This window comes from Dermacentor silvarum, chromosome 3 (assembly GCF_013339745.2).
Source record: "Dermacentor silvarum isolate Dsil-2018 chromosome 3, BIME_Dsil_1.4, whole genome shotgun sequence".
Taxonomy (NCBI): Eukaryota; Metazoa; Arthropoda; class Arachnida; order Ixodida; family Ixodidae; genus Dermacentor; species Dermacentor silvarum.
The window spans coordinates 7,719,219-7,743,519 of NC_051156.1; the positions used below are offsets into that span (position 1 = coordinate 7,719,219).

Below are 24,301 nucleotides of genomic sequence, written 5' to 3' on the forward strand. Positions count from 1 at the left end.
AGAGACCCCTCAATGCCGCGCGCGAAGGAACGGGGAAAAAAAAAATAAAAGAAATCGCGGCGGAAATTTTCTTCTCTCTCGAATTGCAAGGTCGCCGTTTCTGCATCGCGCCGGAACAAACGTGTACGTGCCGACTAGAGTGTTCTAGACAACCGTATTCTAGCACACACTAGTGCCGACGTCTCAGCCACGCGGATAAAATGGTAGTGAACCCTTCTCTATTTTCTAGTCACATGTTGACCTTGCACGCTGCGGCAGCAGCGCAGAGGGAAGCAGCGGCGGAGGCACAGTCGGGCCAACGAAACTGCCACGCCCGCAAACGCTTGCTTCCCGATAACGGCAGAAAACGAAACTTCAGGGGGCGGCTAAAATAAGCTGGCGCCAGCACGGCGGCGCACGCGCACGGAGTCGAAGGTGAGAGAGCTACGAGGGAGTTGAGAGGGAGGGCGAGGGGAGCCACCGAAGCGGTGGAGTTGACGCGGTCAAATCCGCTTCCCTGCCGCCCTCCTCCCTCACCTTCGACGGTCTCCGCGCGCACCCGTGTGCCGGCGCCGCCCCCTCGCTCCCTGAAGCTTCGTTTTCTGTCGTTATCGGGAAGCGACCGTTAGCCGGAGTGGGCAGTTTCGTGGCCCGCGCTTGCTATGCGCTTGCGCGCCGCGATATTTCATGACTCGCACCGTTCGTGCATCATGCTATGGTGCACGAATACTTCAAAAATACGTCCTTTTAATTCGAACAAATTTTCGGGCACCTTCGAGTTCGAATTATCGAGATTCGACAGTAGTTTTAATTGTGTTTCGATGATACGAATTTCGGCTAATACGAATATTTTTCGTGACCCCGTGAGATTCGTATCATCGAGCTTTTAGCATGGAGTGCTATGGGAAAATTAACGGGAGTCTGAAAAGACCGTACTATATCCGGTCCTGCACTATAAGCTGTTATGTTATAAGTGGTCTATACTGTACTGTGACAGATCAGTACCTATCACAGATACAAGAATAATCATTTTTGCTTCATGAACTAGACATTTCAAGCACATAATTTAGGGAGCAGATCTTTGTTAAACTTTTTTTTTAAGTTTAAAAAAATTTTCTTTATGTGACTACTGCATGACCAAGTTCAACACAATGGAGTTAGTGTGCTATAGAAAAAGAAATAATGAACCAGTCAAAGTGCTTCCATCATTGCGGGTCTTATGCTTTCTGGTATTGATCTATGTGCCATTTGTATATTTTTTTGCAGTGCTTATTTGTCTATTGTTCTAAAAAATGGGATTTCTTTTGTCTCATGAAATGAACCTACAAAAATGATTGCATTTTTAGAATATGAAGAAGAAACTAAACAAGTATGCCAACTTTTATCATATTTGGTTAAAAAATAAGCTAAGATAGCTTAAAACCCATGTCCCCCCCAACCGAACTTGCGGCTCATGATGAATTTTTGCTGCATTGGGTCTACGAGAAACCAACCAAATATGCCTCTTGTCCAAAAATTTGGTTTAACCGGCTTTGTCTAAATGGAAGTCTACTGTATCTCTACATTTCAATAAAACACAGTTAATTTTTCCAATGCTTTCCTTGAATGTTGACTTCATATGATTGTTACTGATGAAAAAGAAAGCCTCTCGGTTTCAGGTTCGCACTTGAGCCTTTTCAATTGCTTCAAAGACTGCTACAAATATTGCGGGCAGCTGTTCTGGTACAGTACATTGTTTACCGCATATGAGGATCAAGTAAGCCAAAGCTGAAAGACATTTCAAATGTCAAACATTCTCATTGTGCACCAGACAGCAAAAGTGTAGAACCAACTTTGGAGTGGTACAAAAAGAAGGTGGCCTACATCATCCAATTCCTTTTTGGTCTGCTCTTCCAGCTTGCGGATATCAGCCATGGTCATACCATGCCACCTGTCAATCCAGCAGAAGACCTGCCGGTGGAAGTTGAGGAAGATCCTTCGCTCAGTCTGCAGCAGAAACAGAAGCACACAAAGCCATTGCTGTAGCTCCTTCCGCAGAGAGAACAAGATGGGGGAGATAAAATTGTACAGCCATACAATAAGATACAGTGGTTTGTACAGCCATACAATAAGGTACAGTGGTTTGTACAGCCATACATGGCCTACTTTCCAGTTTCTTAGACACCAGTGTACACAGCTGTCAGGAACCACAAGAACACGAGATACCTTGCTTTCACACAAGACGACAGAGTGCATAGGAAGATGGGAGCTTTGATCAGCAGTGGTCAAGCAAGGAGTCTGGCTGGAGCCAACATTTCAACAAGGTCTTCGTCACTTTGACGAATCTCCTAGGTCAAATGTTGGCCGCAGAGACGTCCCTTGTTCGGCCAACGCTGATCTCTTGGTCACGCAGCAGCTTTCTGCCCATTCGCATCACCATGCACAGTGCCAGTTTCCATTGTACCACAGGGTTTAAACCATAAGAAGCCAACAAACAATGACACCAAGAACAACATAAGGGAAATTACTTGTACTTACAAATTGAATTAAAGAAGTGATAAATTAATGTAAATGAAAATGGATGAAAAAACAACTGTCCGCATTACGCATGCGACGCTCTTACCATTGAGCTACCGCGGAGCCGTTTTCCCATCCACTTTCCGGGGAATTTATGTTTTACAACTAGAACCCTGGGAGTGTTAGCCAGCACCACCACTCACAAACCTAGGCGGCGGATGCAGAACATCCTTTCTGCTGCAGGCGTCACGAGCACGTGACCTTTTTTTTGGTGATGGCGAAAGCTTGCACTAGGCCGTGCAAAGCTCAAGACACAGCGAAGCTGGTCGACTGATGTCGAGCGGCTAGCCTCCACCGCGTTACGCTGTGCTGCGGCACCAAATGCGTATCTTGCAACCGGGCGCAAGGGGAACTGGCCACTCAATCTCCCACGCGAAAGCAAGAAAGCGGGAAGGCAGCGTGGGAGGGAGGAGGGGGGCAGCTTCTACTCTGCCAACAATCGCGCTTGTACTTTGCCCGCACCGTCTCTTAAAAGCGATCTCCACGCGGCTCTGACCTTTGTATGCGCTGTGCATTCGCCGCTCAGTTTCCATTGAAGCGATATACCGCACGAAACTTCGCTCGCTGCGGCGGCTGCGCTTGCTGCCAGCGTTTTTGGACGATCCCTTTCCGAGATACTTTCACTTTCGCGACATTTCGCGCGACTAGTACTGTACACGTCGACGGATGATAGCGTTCCTGGCACACCATCAAGTATGCCGACGCTGACGCTAGTGACGCGAAATCCCGCGTGAACGTATCCCCGAAAGTGGTCAACCGAGAATAATGTCCTTTTTAGCCATTGGCGGAATAAATATTTATTTTCTGGTGAATTTTGATATTTCCGACTCCCAATTATTTGGACTTTTGGTGGTCCCCATCGAGCCCGAATTATCGGTCGCCGTTCGATTTACGAAGTCGCTTTAGTCATGCGCGCTACGCACGTCTGCGGGCCACTGCGGCCACACTCGTAATGCGCAGGCACTAATTTTGGCGCACTTCGGTGCAAAATCGTGTATTTTTATAAGGATGGCGCAGGAAATCTCGTATGGCGCAATCTGGCGCATTTGGCGCAGGAGCGGGAGCACTGCATTAAAAGAAAATGAAATCATTATTCGAAGGCTTCTTCCATACATGCGCAAAATATCTGAATGCAGCTTCCTTTAGCGACCACTTTGACACAGCTTGGCTACTTTCTTGGCTGTTTTTTTTTTACCTGTGACCAAGGCTGGCTAGTTTTGTGGCTACTTTAGGGTATTTCACGGCTACTTCTAGAGTTTGGGCAACCCTGGCTGGCAGAGCGAGGTCCGGAATGTAGCGTACTAGAATACTGGGAAGTGCGCCGTGCCCAGGTGAAGAGCTGGCGCTGTGCGCAATGATGTCATGAGGTGGTGGTGTACGCAGAATGAGTTGTCAGAAACAAAGACCCTACACACTAGCATGGCTAGTATATTATCCAAAGACGACATAGAAATACAAATCTGGCTGGCAGATGCAAAGGAACCCTTCCTAGTTCATCCTACCATTTCATCTTTCCATTCCTAGTGTAATAACTGCATAAAAACGAAATGAAACAACCACAAACATTACAACTGTGAGTTCCTGGCGTGCACAGTGGCATCTAAGTTTATGCACTTCCACACTTAGCAAGAATTGAGTAAAGCCAGACATTCCTTGTGCATTTATCCTATACGTGCTAAAAAAAACAATGTGAATGTCTCTTAGCGCGTACATAGAAGTACGGTAACAACAGTATCCTTTAGAAGTGACCGATTGCAAGGAAATAATTCTCCCATTGATTTGCTTGGAATGTATGCTGTATGAATTGAGGTTCAAAGTGGAATTTGTGAACAATGGTTTCTTCATGTAGGGCTGCCTTCTTTACACACTGCACGATCACAATTGGCAGAGATAAGGCTCAAATGGGACAAAAAAAAAATCACAGCATATCCACGGGGTGAATGATGATGAGTTGGGCGAAGCTCCGGGGGATCATTCGGGTAAACCACAGCTACGGACGAGAGATAAAGAGAGCGCGCGTCAGGAATGAATGCCCTTGTGCAATGCAGCGCCCCTAGCTACGGACGAGAAAGAAAGAGAACGCGTGTCGGGAACGAGAGAAAGAACGCGCGTCGGGAACGAATGCCCTTGTGCACTGCAGTGCACCTAGCTACGAACGAGAGAGAAAAACGCCGGAAGCGTTCTCCGGAAGCCGGAAGCGGAACCGGAAGTGGGAACGGAAGCGGAAGTCAGCTTCCGGCTATACTATACATATACATATATGTGTATATATGCGTATACATACATACATGACGGTCTCCATGCCGACCAGAGCTATGGACTTCTAGTGAACACTTCATAAAACTACATGCGGCGTCTCTTTCACGTACGGACACACAACGCCATCTATTGAGCAATTCATAAACTAGAGGTGGCTACATACTACTACTACTACAGAGGAGGGAACGACCCACACCCTAAGGAGCTTCGCCCCTAAAAGTAACTGGGCCTCTTCACATGAGTAGTGACGACTGTTGCAATCAGGCATGAAGCAGATACTGTATTGCTTGTTTCACTGCCTTTATATCATTTTGGCCATTCTATGTCCTGACACTTCCTCCAGCTACACAAGAACTGCACGGTAGAGAAAAAAACGCCATGCGTTTTCATAAAAGCCACCAAGACAAGGCAGCTCTTGCAAAATAGGAAGGTGTGAATGGCACAGTGAGTATGTTAGAGCACACCAGTTGCACATAGCACCTCCTGTGATTCATCTCTGCATGAGCCCTTCCACCTTAGTTCTGTCATGCCACAGATGGCACACTTCCCAGTATTCTACTACACTATACCCAGGATATAAGTTTCCTGCAATCTACATAAAAGAAAAAGCTAGTGCCACCATCTATGCAAGTTTCCTAGAGGATGCTGTGACAATGTGGAAATGCCAGGACATGGATGGACATAGAACACAGCTTCACCCAAAAGATGGTCGCAGCTGCATAAATAAAGCTTTCTTGGAATTAAATCATTATAATATGCCTTGGTTCTAGAGTATGATACATCATTCATTTATGTTTCCTCGACATATATGGTAACAAATAAAAAAAGAAAAAGAGTGCTGAAACTGAACCACAGGCTTTCTCATCTTTCCTACAAACTTAAGTGAACTAGCAGCTCTGTTTACGTGCAATGTTGTTACACAAGCTAACATGAGTGCTAACATTTTAACAAACATTATGTGACATTAACAAAGAAAAAAACACTTCATAATGTTTTAGTGTAGCTATAGTGCATTTTTGTAGAACCTAATCATTATGACAGACAGAGCAGTGGTTGCCTGACATGTCTTCAAGATTTGCTTGCTCTCGGCTTTCATGGCCTAGCATCTTCCATTGAGATTGAGTTGGGACTTGGTATAGCGGCCACCTCCAAAACTCTTCAGAGACTGCAGGCTCCCCGATTAGCTCTAATTGATCTGATTTGCTGCTTTTTCTCATGTGGAGGCTTACGAGTTGATCACAGTTTTTCTGTGGCATTCACCGATTTTCTGGTTTTCTTGTTGCCTTTTCCTGGTCACATGTGAACTAGCCGTTATAATTTTTTAGGCACCACACAGCAGATGCCAATCTAATGCTTGCCCAACATCACTTTAACCCTTTAATGCCGGTTGTCGCAAATTCACGACATCCCGAATAAGTGCAGCCTATGCCATGGCAATATGGTTTCTGGCTCAAGTGCCAGTTGTCACCCATTCGCAACGTTTTCCAGCGCTGACGTGCATTTCCATCTAGGAGCAATAGTGGGAGGCTGGCAACCATTGGTGCTCGCACGTGCAGTGTGAACTATATTCTACAAGTTTTGCAAAAAATAAAGGAATTGAGTTCATGTTTCCAAATTTTCTTCAGAATGTTTCCATCCCAGAGATTATGACAGGTATGTAGTGAATTTGAGGGTGCAGTTAACAGCTTATGGTGAGTCGCGAATTCGTGACATTCGGCATTTTCTGCACTGAATGGCTGTAGCAACATGTTAAAAGACCTGGAAAGTGCCTTGTTTTTTGGCAGGGGACGAACATTGAGTCCTTTTACGTTAGAAAGGAGCTTGGCACATGCCTTCCGCTGGAGGTTATAAGCGACAACAGCTGCCTAAGAGGAAGAGAAGTCGTGCGAAGTCGGTGCCTGCAGCCTGCGTTAGCACTGACGGCACCGCACACTGGCCAGCTGTCAACAGCACACGCCGCCTATGCAAGTGACCAGGATGCAAGGGACAGACAGTGTTTTATGTGCACAAAGTGCAATGTGCACCTCTGTCTGAACAAAAATGTGAACTGTATTCAGTACTTTCACCAGCCATAGGTTGCCACAAAAGCATTGCCCATTCATTAACTATAAGTCATCTTTAGGGCAAAATAAAAATTTTTGCAGAAGTTAAGCCTGGAACTGCCTCAGACTCATTTATTTTCGTCTGATATGTATACAACATTTCTTGGTCGATGTTCCAAATGTCACGGATTTGCGACATATCCAATGTTCTCAAAATTACATCTTCACACAAAATAATGGTGGCATTCGTTTACAAGGGCTCAATGAAGTTACATATCTCCTGCAACAGTATTTTCTGCTGTGCCTTTATTAATTCCGGTGTTAAAAGGTTGAAAGAATTTAATTCTGGGATTGTATGTGCCAAAACCATGACCTGATTATGAGGCAGAGGTGGACTCCAGATTAATTTTGACAACCTGGGGTTTTTAACGTCCACCCGAGTATTTGTGCATTTTGCCCCCCTCGAGATGCCGTCTGCCTTGGAGGAGATCAAACCTCAATCTCAGCAACGTACCATAGCCACTGGGCCACCGTGGCATCACTTTCCCCTCTAGGTAAATGCAAGAAACTCTACGACCCACACGGCACAACTCACTTTCTGAATGTAGGCCTCGATGCGGCTCTGCAGGCCAAACCACTTGAATTCGGCTGTGACAAGCTTGTATGCACACATCACCGGCTTGCAGGTCTTCATCCAGTCCCCCTTCAGTGGGCCCCGACCAGTCTTCTTGGACACAAAGGTCGACGGGTCCTCGTCCTCTTTGAAATCCTGCGTCAGCCATGCACAAAATTGGCCTCTGCGCCCACACCCCCAAGAACCATGCAGTCGCATGAAACCAACTCCACTGTCGGTCCACCCACAGGTCTGCCTCAAAATGAAAGAACCGAAGTGCTAAAAAATCTTCACTGGCTTCCCCAAATTGAAATTGCTTTCCGAGGTAAGGTCATTCAAGTATCAGGGTCCACAGACATTTAAAAAATGCAGAAACTGTGCCTTTACATTGATCTAGCCCGATACTAGTATGCAATGTTTATAGAACTGCCACTGAATTCATTTATTTAGTATTTTACATCACAATGAAGGTCTAAGTCCCATGCTACTGTTTTTCTTTCCAAGTTACTGTCATTACCCTTGATGCATTCATTTTTATTTCCCCTCCTCTCTGTGGTGTGGTCAGAGTAAAATATATAAAGGACAGCAAATTTACAAGATCACTGGACATGGCACTAAACATTCACTACACATACCGGTTAGTTCATAAAGTGTCTATTTGTCAATAAGACAGCAGACATAAAACATTCAATCATGCAAAACAAGAAATTTTGCATGCACTAGCAAGTGCTAATAGAGTAGTATCCCAGGACCTGTTTGTAAACAGCAGCACACTTATAGAAGTGCATTAAAGGAAATTCAACAACTGATAGGAGGCATGCAATAAGTGCTTTGACGGGACAGGAAGTGCCCAGCTGCTGTTACTCCATGCAATTTGGTTCAGGGAGAGTGACCTGCAAAACAATCTCTCGAAAAATTATGGCAGAAACCGCCAAAGACAACTGTCAAAGCCAGCGATAGCTTTCCTGTGTAAGCTGCATATTACCATGCCATCCTTGAGTTGCAACACCTCATATGGGCACCTCAGAAGACACATAATGTGCTTATCTCACTGCCAGCCACAATTGCAAATTATACCACGACACACTATATCTAGTTGCAATCACTGCACACCCGTTGAAACTCCGTAGCAACCCCCACAATGGGGAACCAGCACTGGCCAGGAGGCGCTACGGCAGTTTGGGTGTGCAGCTGAAATATGCTGACACCATCCGATAGGGAGGCCCCGAAAATGATACGACACTTTGGATGATAGCAGACGCAAGCCTGTATCAACGTTTGCTTTCGTTCTATGCATCGAGCCAAGCTCTGGCCATATGGCCATACCTGATGCACGATGGACAAAAGCGCATGCGCTCATACGTTCTATCCCGCCGATTCCCAGTCAGGCCAAAACCTGGACACATTTACCTCAAGAGGAGCGGTGGAATTGATAACGCGAAATCGCAGCATGTGCAGCTGAAAACTGTTTCTACCGCTCGCTAGGCGGTGTGTTATGGCGCTGCTGCTGGCACGCGAAGTTTCAGTGCTGGTTGCCCATATCCCTAGTATCCTGGCTGCAACTGTCGCATTGGTTATCCATCAAGCGGCCGCGCTCGAAACTGAGGTGTCGGCGGTGAATGAAGCTCTCGCAGCTGGCGCATGCTGTGAGGTCCTCCCCAACAAGTGCGTGACATCACCCGCACCATGCACCAACCAATCGGGTACTTCGCTCTGCTCTCCCTCTGTACCTGCGCTCTCTCCCCTTTTTACTCTCCTCAAGGTATCCATTGGCGAAGTACCTAAAAACAGCCATCGCTTTAAAAAGGAGGACAGCCAGCTTCTTCCATCCATTCAAAGGCAAGGACATTTTAAACCAGCCTGGTGTGCACGCTGACACTTACAACTTTTGTATCAGAAAACTAGTATTGCTGAACACTGCATAATCTCCAGTGTCCCAGTGAGTTTTTCGTTGGCCCTCCTGTGTCTCCTTCCTCACTTCAGCAAGTCCAAACACAGCATCCGATCAGACCTGCCATCTGGTTGAAAAGTGTGTGCTGTTACTGGCCACTATAGAGTTCCTCACCATTAAAAAAAAAAAAAAAAAAAAACTAGGGGGAAATCTAGTAATAGCGTGTGCACGCTGACAGGTACGGAACTTAATTTCAGCATGAAAATTATAAGCAGTACATGAATTCATCCAAACTTTACAGTTTGGCCTTCAAACTGCCTTGCAGTTCAGTAAAGCAGACAGCTGGGCTAGTTTAACCGAACCTCTTGAAAAGGGAAGCAGCACACAGAACACATTACAAGGATCAGAATGGACAACGCAAACTCTGCATTATTAGCATTAGTTTTGTCCACACTGTGTTGTATGCTGTATGCTGCATTTTCATAAAATCCTGATCATTTTAACCTAATATGCCATAGCAGTTGTACAGCAATGTTTAACCTCATTTAGCCACCAATTCTTAACACTGACTATTAACGGTTACCTTAGCTCCCTCCTTTTCTGTGGGTGAGAAGTTTTCTAGCTCCGGCAACAGCCATACTAGGAAGTGTTCGGACTTACTTATGCACTGAGAATTATGCAACAGTGAAATAGCTCAGAATATAAAGCGCCCCAACTGCTCTCGAGAATCATTGTGCACTAACAAGCAACATAGCCAAACCACAATGAAAGAAGCCACAGCATGCCTTCTCAGCAAAGCCATGCCAAGTCACAGAAAAATCCATTGTTCACATGGTGGTTGCACAACTGTGTTATTAGAATTCCCTCTACTAATCTAATAGAAAGCTATGCTGCGCCCCCTCGGAATGCCGCATTCTTTAAATCTTCAAAACACGCTGTGGTTAATACTATAGTTACTGCTCATGTTCCACACACAGGACCTCATGAAAAGTGCTTGCAATGTGACACTGTGCTCTGGGGCTCCCACACCTCACTGCAGCAAATGCACTAAGATGTTTGTTCACGTTATGAGCAATTATATTCTGTAATTGCTCCAGGTATCGCAACAAATTCCGAATGTATGCACCAGGAAGTGTTCTGTGGAAAGCTGTCACATGAAACACTAGAAAAAAAGAAATAGGTGTTGTGCAGTGCCAACTTGTAAGTGGCTATTTGGCTTGTGCCATAAATAACTTCCTAGTACAGCTAATAATTGCATGGGTCAATGTAAAACCATCAATAAAAAAAGCATAAAGTTGAAAACAAGTGTTTTGTGCAAATCGCTGATTCAAGGCTTTCTTGATAGCTTTTGATCCAATTATTGCATTATAAATTGTATGGAACTTAAATGAGACTTCAGAGCAGAACTTAAGCCAGGAAAGTTGGCACAACCTTGCCTACAGTGATCTGTGTTTTTATTCTAACTCCCCTAAAATAACATTCTGCCTGTACTTCTGCCTTGTTCTTGCTGAAATTCTGCAACAAGATTGCATTTATTGGTCCCAATTGTGCAGCAAAACATTTGGCATGAATGTTTACCCGGCTTATCCACACTTAGTTGCAAAAATGCGTTGAAGCCAGTACGTCTTAGCAATAGCATGCTCGTCCAATGTCGACGTGCCCCATGAAACGGTCTCACCTTTTTCTGAATAAATAGGGAAAGTGAAGATACCAAGTGTTTCACTAAGCAATGTGACCCCAAAAATTGTGGTCTAGCCTTGAAATTTAAGTAAGAACAAAGCAGCAGGAAGTGCAGAATCCTTTTTAAAGTTATTAGAATAAAAAGACGGGTAACTGTATGCTACATCGAAGTAGTCCAACTTTTGCAAGACGTTCGCCGTTCTTGCAGCATTTCGTAAGATTTTGTATAATTGCGTGAAATAATCTTGCATTTGTCCCTGTCATACCCTGCCAAATGTCTTCTGGAGCCGTAGATTTCTGCTCAAGCTACACTGTCTGCAGCTTTTCCTCCGGTGTGCTTTCTACTTAGATGTGGGATGAACTGTTCCAAGCTGTGATGCAGGATATGAACAAGCAAGCTACAGCAAGCAAGATATTGCATCTCCTTATGTGTCCTTGATGTGTATAGTGTTTTCTCTCTATAGGTATGCGCTGATCCATTCATAAAAACAAATGCAGCTAATTACCATATAAGGATCAACATTGTGTGGAAAACTGCACCCACGATAGTAACTGTCCCAAGGCAATATTAAAGGGACACTCATTGTTGTACAGCATGTATGAACTTAATGAAGGCGCTGTACGTTAGTAATCAAGTCACACCAACTAGTCTGCCAGCATGTCCTTATGAAAGGCACTTAAACGTCATAACAAATTTCTGGAACCATGAGAAATGCCACTTTCACTATAAGTGGAGGTTTGACAAGACAAACAATAAAAAAATGAAAGGCAGATGCTCACACCACTTTACAATTTTTGCATCAGCACTCTGTGATGTCACAAAACTTGAAATCTGCTAGGGACTACCGTGTTTTCCGGTCTATAAGTTGCACCTTTGTACAAGTCGCACCCTTCTTAAAACTGCAGTTTTTCCGGGAAAAAACGTTTATAAGTCGCACCGGTGTATAAGACGCACCTCTACATTCGGTATGCGATTTAAATAAATTCAGTGCCCTTCCACTACTGTGAAGATGGAAGCCAGCAAAGCTGTGAGTATGGTGGGCCTGCTCTAGTGAATATTGTTACAGTGAATTTATATATTATCATTATTGACTATATTGAGCGTCTTCGGCATGTTCGTCAAAGAGCAAGGACACCGGCGTCTTGTTTTTACCCGGCGCGATGGCCAAGTAATGCGTTTGCTGCGCCAAGTATGCCCCATCGTCATAGACTAGCGTAAGAGCCACAGGGTTCATAACTGCGGCACACTGCACGGTATCGTCAGGATCCTGGAAGATGTGGTTAAACGAGCATCCGTCCCATATTGAGTCCAAACAGCAGCTACTGATAACAGTGCTAGCGCGATCTCTACGTCACGAGACAAAGGGGCATAACGATTGGTGGGATGTGCCGCCCACTGAGTATCGCGACCATTGTGAAAGATGCATCAGTGGTGGCGAGAGGTATAACAATGGGCCATCCATCATCCATTTTGACACCTGTGCTATAACTGGCAGGAAACCACCACGCACATAGAGCCAAAGCAAATGCTGATAGTTTTTTTCTACACGCGGACACAATCCTGGGGAACCTGGCCTTTAACAGCTTCGCTGTAAAAATTACAGTGACGTTTCACTTCGTGAACGCAGGTCACACGCAAGCGTACGGGTGTCATTCCTATCAAATTGCGATAGCAAGGATAAGGACACTACAGGCGCAATTCTGCCGCAGTGATCGCCGCGATGTTCCATATAAAGTGCAAGGGTGATAACATCGGCCCCGCGCGCCGTATGCTGCGACGGTGAGCCGAATCGCGCACAAGGGAGGGTGGCGGCTTGTACTCTGGTAGCAACTGGACAGTTTGCGCAGCGGCGCGCACCGTATCTTGAAAGTGAACTGCAGATGCAACGACTTCGGAGTCGGTCGACTTGCGGTCGGCATGCCGCTGCTTGCGTTGCTGCTTCGGCCTCGCACGGCGCTCAACAACTTGATCGCGAGAAGAACCCAGTACCTCCACGGCGCGCAATATCATGTACATGCTATCTTTAAAAAAGTGTTTGTCCTTTTTCAAAGCATGCAAACTTGCTGTGCCCACAAGCAAACCAATCAGCCTGTGGAAATTGAAGTGAAAAATGCAATGCTTTCAAACTGTCAATAAGAATGACAGCATGGGAACAATAAAATTGGGACCAGAAAGCATGAACAATTCAATGGCAGCAGCATCAATTGCCATGAATTTTCATTGCATTGGCCGAGTAATCTCTGGTTCGGCTAAATTCTCTTTCTTTGGCCTCAGTAGTAAATGAGAAGACCTTTAAAGTGGACTTATAAACTTCAATGTAATTGCAAAAACACAAGTATTAAGCTCTGCAGACTACTAAATGCACAAATACAGATGACACATAAAAGAGCTTGACACAGGCACACCTTAGTATCATTACGCTTATATTCAGCATTCCATTATTACAGTACTTTCAACTTGCTGGCACAGGAAATTGTGAAAGCCTTAGGGCTCATTCACACTGGCGACTCGCGGAGGTCGCAGGATCAGGTTGGTTGCAAATGGTGATTATGGCGGAAAAGACTGTTTCGGGTCAGTCACTCACTGTTCGATTTTTCAGTCGCACGGCTACAGTGATAAAACTACTTAACCAATTTGGAGGACCAGCAGCAAGAGCAGGATGTCTGTATATGCAGACTTATTTTACATGCCAATGGTGGTGCCAGCAGATATGAACGGCATCAATTGCGAGACATTTTGGTGCGGTGACGGGCAATTCACACTTGCCAGTGTGAATGGTCACTGCGAATTGCTCCTTTGTCACCACACCGCAGTCAGCTGCGCAACCTCTCTCAATCACCAGTTTGCATGCACCCTTATGATCAAAAAGAAAGGTGGCAACTGTGTAAGTATAGCTCAAGTTATGCTTCACAGCACAGATTAAAGAGGGCACCTGCGTCGTGCACACTGTATTTATTGTCTGCTTTCACACACTTACTAGACTGAAGGCCACGAACCAACTTGCCCTGCAGCGCATACAGACTAAGCAGCGCTTTAGTTGGTTGGCTTTTTAACAAACCTGGCTCCATTGTTGTTTGTTGGAGCTCATACTGGAAAAGGTCTGGGGCCAAACGGCTGGAATCTAAAATGTGGGAGCCACAGGCAAGCACGCACTTACTGCCTTGTGTTTGCTTGGTGAATGAGACTTGATGCATCACTGATGGTGCAGAGATGCTGCTTGCATAGTTTACCATCAAATAAAAAGATTTTTTATTTGAATTGAATACGAATATTTAACACAAATGACCTTTGAATATCGAATCGAATACCAAGTATCTCCAATCTGGAAGCTAAGAAGCAAGATAAAGGATTCATGGAGTATGTTTAGCAACAAAATAAAATTATGTTATGTGATGCATCTAATGCCATTAACAACTGTATCTCGGTACTCAAGTGAGGAAAGGCAATTGTATCTGGTGTGTTATGACAATGGCAGTAGTGAAACAAAGGAATAGCATGTCATCATATGCACGTAGTAAAGTGTAGTGCTCGCTTAGGATTTCAGTATAATACTACAGCACTGCACATTGTTTTAAAGGAGTTCAAGCATGCTTAGATGGCCAAATAATAAATGGCTTTGCGTAAATCAAGACATGAACACTGTATTTTCGCGCGTATAACCCGCCCTTGCATATAACCCGCACCCCTAACTTTGAACTACACGAAAAAGAAAAAAATAACCTCGCATATAACCTGCACGCTTATCCGAAAACATGAGGACTAGGAAGTTACAACTACGCACAGTCATCATTTCGTTTTCAAAACACATTTATTTCAAAACGACCGCCGCAACGTTGTCAGTGCTGTCCGATTCACTGCTGCCATCCAAGACTTCATGGCCGGTCTCAAAGACGTAATCGTCTTCGGAACCATCTAAGCTGTTCCTTATGGCACATTTTTTGAAGCACAATGAAAGACTGCCGCCAAGACACACTCATGATGCCGAAACAAGGCTGGCCAACTGTGCAAACTGGGCGTACAAGAAACGGCACCTGACTCGTTGCAAAACTGCGAAAAGTCCTCAATGGCGAAAAGCGTCTAACTAGACTATGGATGTGGATCTAGCTATAACCTGTGTTGGCCTCTTATAGGCATGCGGACAATGCGGACTCTACACGGCAGGCCACACGTTGCCGTGAAGCCGACCCCCACCCCCTCCCTTCGAGAATATTCGCAGACAACCCACACCCCCACTTTTTAAGCAATGTTTTTCAATTTTTGGTGCGGGTTATATGCGAGAAAATACGGTATCTTAAGCTGCCTAAGGCGAGGCATGCTCATCGACAACTGGAAGCTACTGTACAAAAGTGATATCTGCATTTGCTCAAAAACTTGCTCAAAAACTTTCTCAGTCTGCATAACATTCTCCTGCAGCAGAATCAGAGTCTCCACATGCATCAGCCTTTCTTCCTGAAGACTAGGAATTGTTGTAGTCGCTTATAGTATTCAAACGGTACAAATATACAACAGCTTGGAATGGCGAATTTTTGAATCGAATACAAACATTAAAAATTTCAAATATTGGCACATCCCTACATACCAAGTCAGGGCCATGCAGGTGAAGCCAACATTGATTAATTGGGTCCGTTAACACATAGCAACATGGGGACAATGAGAGATGCAGTAAAGCTGGACATCAGACTAATTCTGATTGCATGTGGTACATGAATGTGTACCCAATGCTTGGTACACAAATGTTCTTGCATTCCGCCCCCATTGGAATGCAAATCCAATAGGGGTGTAATGCAGCCACCATGGCCAGATACTACAGTAGCATAAAAAAAAAAATTTGTATTTGGCTTCTGTGCGCTAATGTGCTCAGAATGTTGGCGCTGTGTTATACCAGACTAGTAACCAAGGGCAATATTCTCTTGCACGCACACTGCCATAAAACTTTATTCACACCGCATAGCCCACCCACCGTGTACATAATTCCAGCAATGTATCACAAGGAAACCATGGATATTCATCTCTATCCTTTTGGCTACACCACACCTAGATGAATAACTTTTTGGTTATTGACGGTGCCATAAAGCTCCACTTTCCACTTTGTTCATTTCGTGGTAGTCACTGCTGCCCTTTCAGAGTTTTTATGCGAGTGGATGCATGTGCGTTTTTTTTTTCTTTTCTCTCATCCTTTGATTTCTTGTTAATATATTAAACCTGTAGCAGCATGCCAAGCCCTTTGCTTGGCTAACCATCTCCACCTATCATTAACATTAATCTCACGAGCATGCACATACTTCCACTACTGGTTGATATTACAGTTGCCTTGCGATACATCATTGGAACACACAAATCATGTACACGGTGGGTGGGCTATGCAGGTGTGAATAATGTAAGATGGCAGTGTGAATTCAAAAGACTATTGCCCTAGGCTAGCGATCTGGCATAACCCAGCACCAACATTCTGAGCACATTAGCTCACAGGACCCAAATGCAAAATACTATGTCTTTTTGTTCACTACTGTAAGCCCTCAAGTCCAGCAGCACCACTGAGCCAATGCAGCAGGTACAAGACCAATGTAGTAAGGCAGCCAATTATTTATCACCCACCAAATAATTATCACCCTGGCTTAATTGTGTTGACCCAGTAACAACGATTTAGAGAAGTATGCCAAGGTAATAGTTGCTCAATCAAATACAGCAAAGAAAAAAAAAACCTAAATAGAGTTAAAAGGAGACTCGTTACTCTTTCAATACTCTCTCTGCATATGCTTGCCTGAGAAAAGGTTTAGTGGACATTTCAAGCCTAAACTGGTTGACCACCACAATCTCAGACTCCTTGGGCTGCAGAAGTTACCTTGTTGAGGTCTTGCTTATCACTATGTCCACTGTGAATGACTGCCCTTGGCCGGACACTGATACTGTGCAAGTCCAATATGTGACTCCTATCTTCATCTGCGCCTATCTAGCTTAACCCTTCGCGGTCCATTGTCAGGCCCCTCCCAACAACGCAACATGGCCGCAGCGGTCCGCTGTCGGGCACTGCCCGACAAGCTTTCTCGTGGCTGAATTGCGCGTGCATTTTCTCATCATACATGTTGCGCCATCTCCAAAAAAGCCAGTAGCTGCTTTGATGTGAGCTTTGATTTTTTTACACTAGATGGCGTAGCTTATGCGGTTCAAGCTTTCGATTGTTCGAGTGGCGCGCAGCTCAGATTCGGCACAGTTTGCAGCGAAGCATGGCAGCGTTCTCTCCGAGTGCCATCTACGGCGATAATTCTACAGCTTTTAGCGAAAGCGAAGATGATTTTAGTGAAGAAGACAACTGCGTGCCTCCACCTGATGACGAAGAAAGTGATTCAACAGAAGCCAGCGACAAAGAAGACTGACGCTGGAGATGGTGGCAACAACGACAACAACAACACAGGACCACGTGGTTCCGACTGGACAGTCTACTTGGATAATTTTCCAGATTTTGCCCCTCTTCCGTTCGCTGTCACCAACCCGAGATTCAAAGTAAGCTCTTTCAATCTAAACTGCGAGTTGGACTACTTTCAGTTGTTCTTCACAGACCTGCTGATTGAGGAAATAGTGCGCAAAACGAACCACTACTCATGTGAAAAAATCTCGAGTGCCAGCATCCTTCCTGATTTGGAAGGACTGGGAAGATGTGCTCTTGGAAGAATTCAATGCCTTCCTAGAGGTAATCATAAACATGGCCTTAAATCCCAAACCGGAACTGAAGGAATACTTTAGCAACAACCTCCTCAAGAAGATGCCTTTTTTCCTGCACGCTTTCCAACAGAAGAGAATTCTTTCGAGTATTTTGGATACTACACGTTGCACCAAGCCCAGATGCCTCTTCAGGTTGACCTACTCGTAGAAACAAGATCAGGGATGTTGCGACCTACATAGATGCCAAATGCAGACAGCATTTCAACGCTGGCCCCAAAATTTGCATAGACGATAGTACCGTCGGCTTCAAGGGACGAGTCTCATTCAAGTGCTACAATCCCCAGAAGCTAACAAAATGGGGTATGCACATTTCTGCACTTGCTGACTGCCAAACAGGCTACATTTCGTCCTTTGAGCCATACCACGGCAGCACAACTGATAGCCTCTGCCGTCCCGAGCTTCCCTTCACATGCAGGATTGTGCTCCACCTACTGGAGAAAGTAGAGCAAGCTACGCCGGACTAGAGTGTACTAGAATGGGGTAGTGGGTCCAGCGGACGCCTTGGCAAGCGCCAAGGGTGAAGCAAAAAATGTTGAAATTGTGGCGGTGCTGCCGTCGCCTTATTCTGAATCTCCGGCCAATAAACGTTGGCTCCGGCTGTTTTGGCAGCGCTCATTGGCTGAGGCGAGCTCACTGGGCTGAGTGGCTGTTGTCTGCTCGACGCACCTTCGTTGCATCATTTGCATTCTTTCTGCCGCTCTTTTTCCATTTACAATAGATTGGTGGGGATTAATATCAGTGTTGCCACCACCGAGTATCCTCCTGTCAAAGCTCCATGCAGCTGTGGTAGGGTTTCCGACGTGACAAGTGTCCGGCCAGTGCGCGGGGCCGCTTATTCGGGAGAGAGCGACGGTGGCGCCACCATTTTCAATAAAAAAAGCCTCAGCGGGGAGCCTGCGTTGGACCCATTCCCCTAGTCCAGTACACTCTAGCCGGACAGTGGCTATCATCTGTATATGGTTAGATTTTATACATCCCCAATGCTTGTGCAAGAGCTACTTTCACACAGTATCTTGCTAACTGGGACTGTGATGACAAATTGAAAACAAATGCCACAGCACCTCAAGAAGAAGACGAAAAAAGATGAATTGATGGCTTATCGCAAAGGAAACTCGTACATGGCACTTGCCTGGCGGGACAAGCGTCAAGTGACAATGCTAAGTTCAGCCCATAATGCGTCCATGAAAGAAATCTCAAGGAAGAAAGCTGGAGGAAAAACACAGACACTGAAGAAGCCCGTGGTGATATGCGACTACACCGATAACATGGGTGCAGTGGACAGGGACGATCATTGAGCAAGTTATGCATTTTTCCAGAAGTCGATGAAATGGAGAATTTTTTTTTTGGGGGGGGGGGTGGGGTGGGGGGGGGGGGGCTTCTGGAAGTTTCGATTGTAAACAGCTTCATTTTGATGAGAATGCAGCTCCTGAAGCAGGGGGAGAAAGAGCAGCGACACCTGCAGTACTGGAGGAACCTGATAGAGCAGCTGGTGGGTGACGTAAGGGCTCATGCTAGTAAGCGGGGCCCACCTGCACGTTTGGACTGCGAACAAAGGCTGGATGGAAAGCTCCATTTCATATACAAGATGCCCCGCTGAAGCAGCAAGGACTGCGCTGTTTGCAGTGACCGGAAAACAAAAGGGGGCAGGAGGGAAACAGTGTTCTCTAAAACATGCAGAAATAATCTCGGACTGCACCCAGGAGAGTGCTTTGAACGCTTCCACACACTGCCCAAGTATCGCTACATGAGTAGGGGACAAAAAGAAACTGAAAAAATAAACACCATGTGAGTTTTCCTCCCACAGTTGTCAGTTTTCTTTCGCGGTGCCCAAAACTAGCTAAATAGTTTCGGACCGGAACGACCGGAAAGTGGGTAAAAGTTTTGGACCACAAAGGACCTTTCTCATCTGTACAGATCATCATCAACATGTGCCATGTCTTCCCAGTCGTCATAGCTTTAGCTTGGGGAGAATAAAGTGCTTCCTAAGAATATTATAAGTCAAGGGAGGGATGCTGACAGAATTATAGGTGACATCCCCACCCACATTCCGTATTTCCTCACACACTCAACATCTAATCCTGGCAGAAGTAACCAATCTGGTATTTCAGAACTACAACCTCAACTTAACTTGATGTGTTTTATTACTGAGCCTACATGCTACATACATGACATTCAACGAAGCAAGCACCATAGCCAAAGACCAGCAGCACACAGAACTTTACATGTCTATACCCAGAAGAGTCAATTGTTTAGGCGAGTTGAGTTTGCATGCTACATTTAGCCGAGACCCAACGCACCACATGCAAAGAGGTGAATACTAAGACAGGCCAGACAATCAGCTTAAGAAAATGCACAAGTAACAGTACATAACATTCGGATTCCACAAAAGGCAAAATCACCTGTCCCGTTATCCACCATGAAATACAGCAATGGGTTCACTACAAGCACGCAACTAAGCTATTACTGAAACCCTTATATAGCAGCAGGCACCGCTCGCTTTTGCAGCACATATTTTTGGCTTTGTTTTCCAAGCTCTCTTTATCGTCACCAGAGTGCTGCTCAGCTAACAAAGTATACAAGAACATTTAGAAAGATTGACTCGTAACCTGCCGCATGCAGCTAGACATATTCATTGTCCGTGTTGCTTTTGCGCCGTTACAAAACATACGACGAGTCCTAACCAACTTGCCCACCTCGCTACCTTGCTCCAGCTAGACATATGTTGCAAAGAATTCCTACGTCAGAGATTTGCTGCTAAATGTCTGTGCACTCTATTTTATTTGTACATACTGCTAGTCCTTCTGGACCCAAGCAGGAGTGGAGATTTGTAAATAATACGATGTATACAGATATGAGATTAAAGAATTCAGGAAAAAAAATAATAAATGAACAAATGAAAATCAGGAGCATCAGGATTCGTAATTTTTCTTTCTGTTTCAAAACCCACATGTGACATCACTATTCGAAACTGCGCACTCATGTAGGCTAGAATTTCAGTATTCTAAAACACTTCGAGCAAAGCCCGGAAACTGATTTTATGCAAACACCCTACGTAGGGACTACAACCAGTTTTTGCCACATTGAACAATAGCAAGCAATTTCAGAAATATTTTCCCTTGAAGCGAATGTTTGTGTGCCAAATAAGTGTTGACCAAACTGAGTGTCTTACAGCACTGTGATTACAGTGAAAAGTTTGCAGCCATTTAGAGTGGCACCTATGAAAACTGGGCAACACTACAACACTGTAGATAGTGTGTCGTAAGACAGCATCAAAATGCAGCTGTCATCACACGCATGCAGGGTGGCCAACTCTAGGGAATTTTTCCTAGACCTAGGGATTACTGGCTATCATTTGGAAACGAATCGTAATAGGTCTAAATCTAGGGAAAATTCCGCACTTTTAAACTCGGATTCGAAGCCTTGCAAAATTGGGATTACTGCGAGCATTGGAGTCTAATATTCTCCATGTGGCTACATCTAGAGTACTGCCACATTTTCTGGTCAACATTACAAAAGCATTTACGTAAAATTATGTTCTGCCGTCAAAAAAATGCCGGAAGTAGTACTTGCATTTAAATTCGGTTTATTGAATTTTAATATTGGCTGGCCTTTAATATTAGCAGGGTGGCCGAACATAGGGACTTTTTCTTGATTTAGAGATTATTTACTATTATTTGGTATTGATGCAAATAAATAGCGTTAAAATCATTCACTTATATTGCAGCATCACTTCAGCTTAAGCAAAATGACTGCAAAATTTAAATGCTTTAAACCAAATTTAGAAGAGCAAAAATTTTAACTGAAGTCTGCTATCCGAACTTTCACTCCTTTGAAGAGTTTGTTCACAACCAAACTTTGAAGAGTTTGTTCAACACATGGATATAGCTTGTTAAATTAAAGCATTTGACTTGCAGCAGAGCATGGCAAACAAGGCATGCACAAAGACCCCCTGGGCACCCACAAGTGTGGTGTGACAGGCAAGTGAACGTTAGTGGAAGCATGCAGCAGCCACACACACAAGACAAAAAAAATGTGGGGCAAAGGTCACTACCTCTCCTGCGCCGCAACCGGCATGCCGCCTGCGTCCATCCTGGAATGCGCACACATTCAGGCCTTTGACAAAGGGGCATGAGAAAGAAAAAAAAGGAGAGGGGAGGAAAAAAAAGGTGGGAGAGAACAGCGTGCACACTGCCTGGCTGGCTCACACTGGCTGCGAGGCACTACTACCTCTCTAAAGCACTGCAGCAGATATCGCGATGAATGCAGCACACAAGAAGCACACTGAACAGGTGCACCTACTCACTTTTGTTCAGTACACAGTTTTACATATGTCTTACTCATTAACAGTATAAGCAAGAAACAAAATTAAGATGTCATCACAAAACACTAAGGTAAGGAAGTGGTATTCCACCATACACTCAAAAGATGTGGGATTATAACTTTACAAAAAATGGCCCAGGTTTATTGAATTCTCAAGTCTTAATTTATGTTGTTAATTTTGTTTGCTGCTTGTACTAAATCTATAGTGCATAAGAGCTGCGTACTTTCCAATAAAAATGAGTTGCAAATCAGAGCTTGCCTCGTGCGCTTCATGTCAACCCGTCTTGTCATCCTGCTGCATTCATCACAACGAACATCAACCAATTTAGCAAATTATTAGCCTTGCTAGAGCAGATGACACTGTGGCTGTATGTTACACTAACCGTGCATCACCCTGCAGCATGAGCCTGCTTCCCAAAGCTGCCTGCTCCTCTCCTGGCAAAGCTTGCACAAAGGTTGCACATTCTGCAGATGCAAGCCGTCACTTTTCAATGTTAGTGACAATGCACTTCCCTTGCCTGCTCAGCATCAACAGGCTACTCAAGTTCTTTTAGTCAACACTGACAGAACTTGATTCTGAAGAACTCATTCCCGCGCTAACCTCTCAAAAAGTCGGAGCTCCAGCAAAAATAGACCGGACAACGAAAGCAAGCGTGCAATGTAAACAATCTATGACACATCGACAGCATGTGTCATTGTACACACATCATGATGCAGACAGACACGTCATGACATATACTGCATACATACGAGATATTAAACAGATATCATATACAAACAACGTATGTCATGACCGTACACATGTACGTCATGATAATGTGTGTGCAATCACCTGTCTGCGATGCATTATAGTTCATCGTTTTCATTGTATGTGTATCTTTGTTGTCCTGTCTACTTGAAGTGGGACACGAAATTGATGGAACACCAGCAGTGAATGGTGATGCCACCAACGTTCCTCCCTCTGTGTGGAAGATGCAAAACAGCACTGTAACCCTTTACATAATGTAACAAGATCACCATGAGTTGTGAACAAACCATGCTAAATCCTGGCCAACGACAGCTTGCACCTGCAGGCATAGTGCCACTGTACAGTATTTTGGAGGCAACATGCAGGCAGCTTGGGAAGAGCAAATTTATGCTTAGTTCGCAACAGCAACAAAATTTGGTACAGGCATGACTAACTTAAACAAAATATTGAAGGTGCAAGGGTGCAAGCAGTAACATAGCACAGCAGCAAAAAAAAAGAGGGGGGCAAAGTGGCAGATTACGAACTAAAGCCCAGACTCCACAAACGCTCGGCGGCTCACACCTGCTTCACTACTACCCACCTTGTCTAGCAACCTTGACGGTGAGAATCTACAAGACACATGCCAGTGCACGTGCTCATCCTTGATTAGACATCTTGGCAAGTGCCACTCCAGATTAAAGTTAATCTATGTTGCTTTGAAATGCTCATTAAACCTATTAAAAAATGTTCGTTTTCATTTTCTAGTAGTGATATCAGGTAGAAAGAGAAAATCGCTTGCTCACAAGACAACTTCAGCCAATGAAGAAACAGCTGCCACTGCCGCAGCAGCGAACCTCCTCACTGGCGAGGCGGTCACGACAGCGGCGTGCTCTGTACGTCACATGGCTTTATGCACGCGACAACGCAAGCCAGCACGAGCACTTTATCAGACTGGTGCAGATGTCGATACCCCCCTACGCTCTTAGTAGGGGCCGTCTTGCACTGCCAGTGGACATGCATATGCATGTAGATAAGAGCTAGCGTGCGCCGGCAAGCGTACGTGGAGTCTGGGCAATACCACAATGTTTTCAGTACACAGACCTAGTCAATGCATCCACGATGATAGGGGTAAAACAATCTACGAACATGCAAACAACAACAACTAGCTAAGGATTCTTACTGTGGCTACACAGGCAGTCTGCCAGCAGAATTTGCAAGAGAATGCATCTAAAGCTGTCCAACTTTTACAACTTCTTACCATCAGAAAGATTGCATTAAGGGCTGCATAAATTTTACAACTACTAACTATCAAGAACGTAATGCAGCATTCCAGCGCTGTGTGTCGTCCCCTCAGCCCTGTACAATGAATTCGCCACTTTCGTCGTCCGCTTCACTGTTATGACACTAAGCTTTTGCTTCGGACAGAAGCATGCTGCAGAGAGAAGCAGGGCATGTGACTACTAATTGTCAACAACACTACAATGCACAACAGTGAGCAAAAATAAAGTTACCT

The 24,301-nt window shown here is 44.9% G+C and overlaps 2 protein-coding genes across 4 annotated transcripts in view; one reads left to right on the forward strand and one right to left on the reverse strand.

The window, feature by feature from the left end:
- Nucleotides 1-6,941, forward strand: part of LOC119445293 (CUE domain-containing protein 1) — a 123,629-nt gene extending 116,688 nt beyond the window's left edge. For both annotated transcript variants that reach the window (XM_037709606.2, XM_049663201.1), the window contains exon 10: nucleotides 6,579-6,941. In XM_037709606.2, coding sequence (XP_037565534.2) covers nucleotides 6,579-6,869 — 291 coding nt within the window. In that variant the 3' untranslated portion in view covers nucleotides 6,870-6,941. The remainder of the gene's footprint in view (nucleotides 1-6,578) is intronic.
- LOC119445294 (phosphatidylinositol transfer protein beta isoform) overlaps nucleotides 1-24,301 on the reverse strand; it is a 56,800-nt gene that overhangs the window by 11,073 nt on the left and 21,426 nt on the right. The window contains exons 5-7 of one of the 2 annotated variants that reach the window (XM_037709607.2): nucleotides 21,793-21,831; nucleotides 7,432-7,605; nucleotides 1,843-1,965 (exon numbers count right to left, since the gene is read on the reverse strand). In XM_037709607.2, the coding sequence (XP_037565535.1) occupies nucleotides 1,843-1,965; nucleotides 7,432-7,605; nucleotides 21,793-21,831 (336 nt within the window). The remainder of the gene's footprint in view (nucleotides 1-1,842; nucleotides 1,966-7,431; nucleotides 7,606-21,792; nucleotides 21,832-24,301) is intronic. The other variant, XM_037709608.2, reaches the window with a different exon arrangement.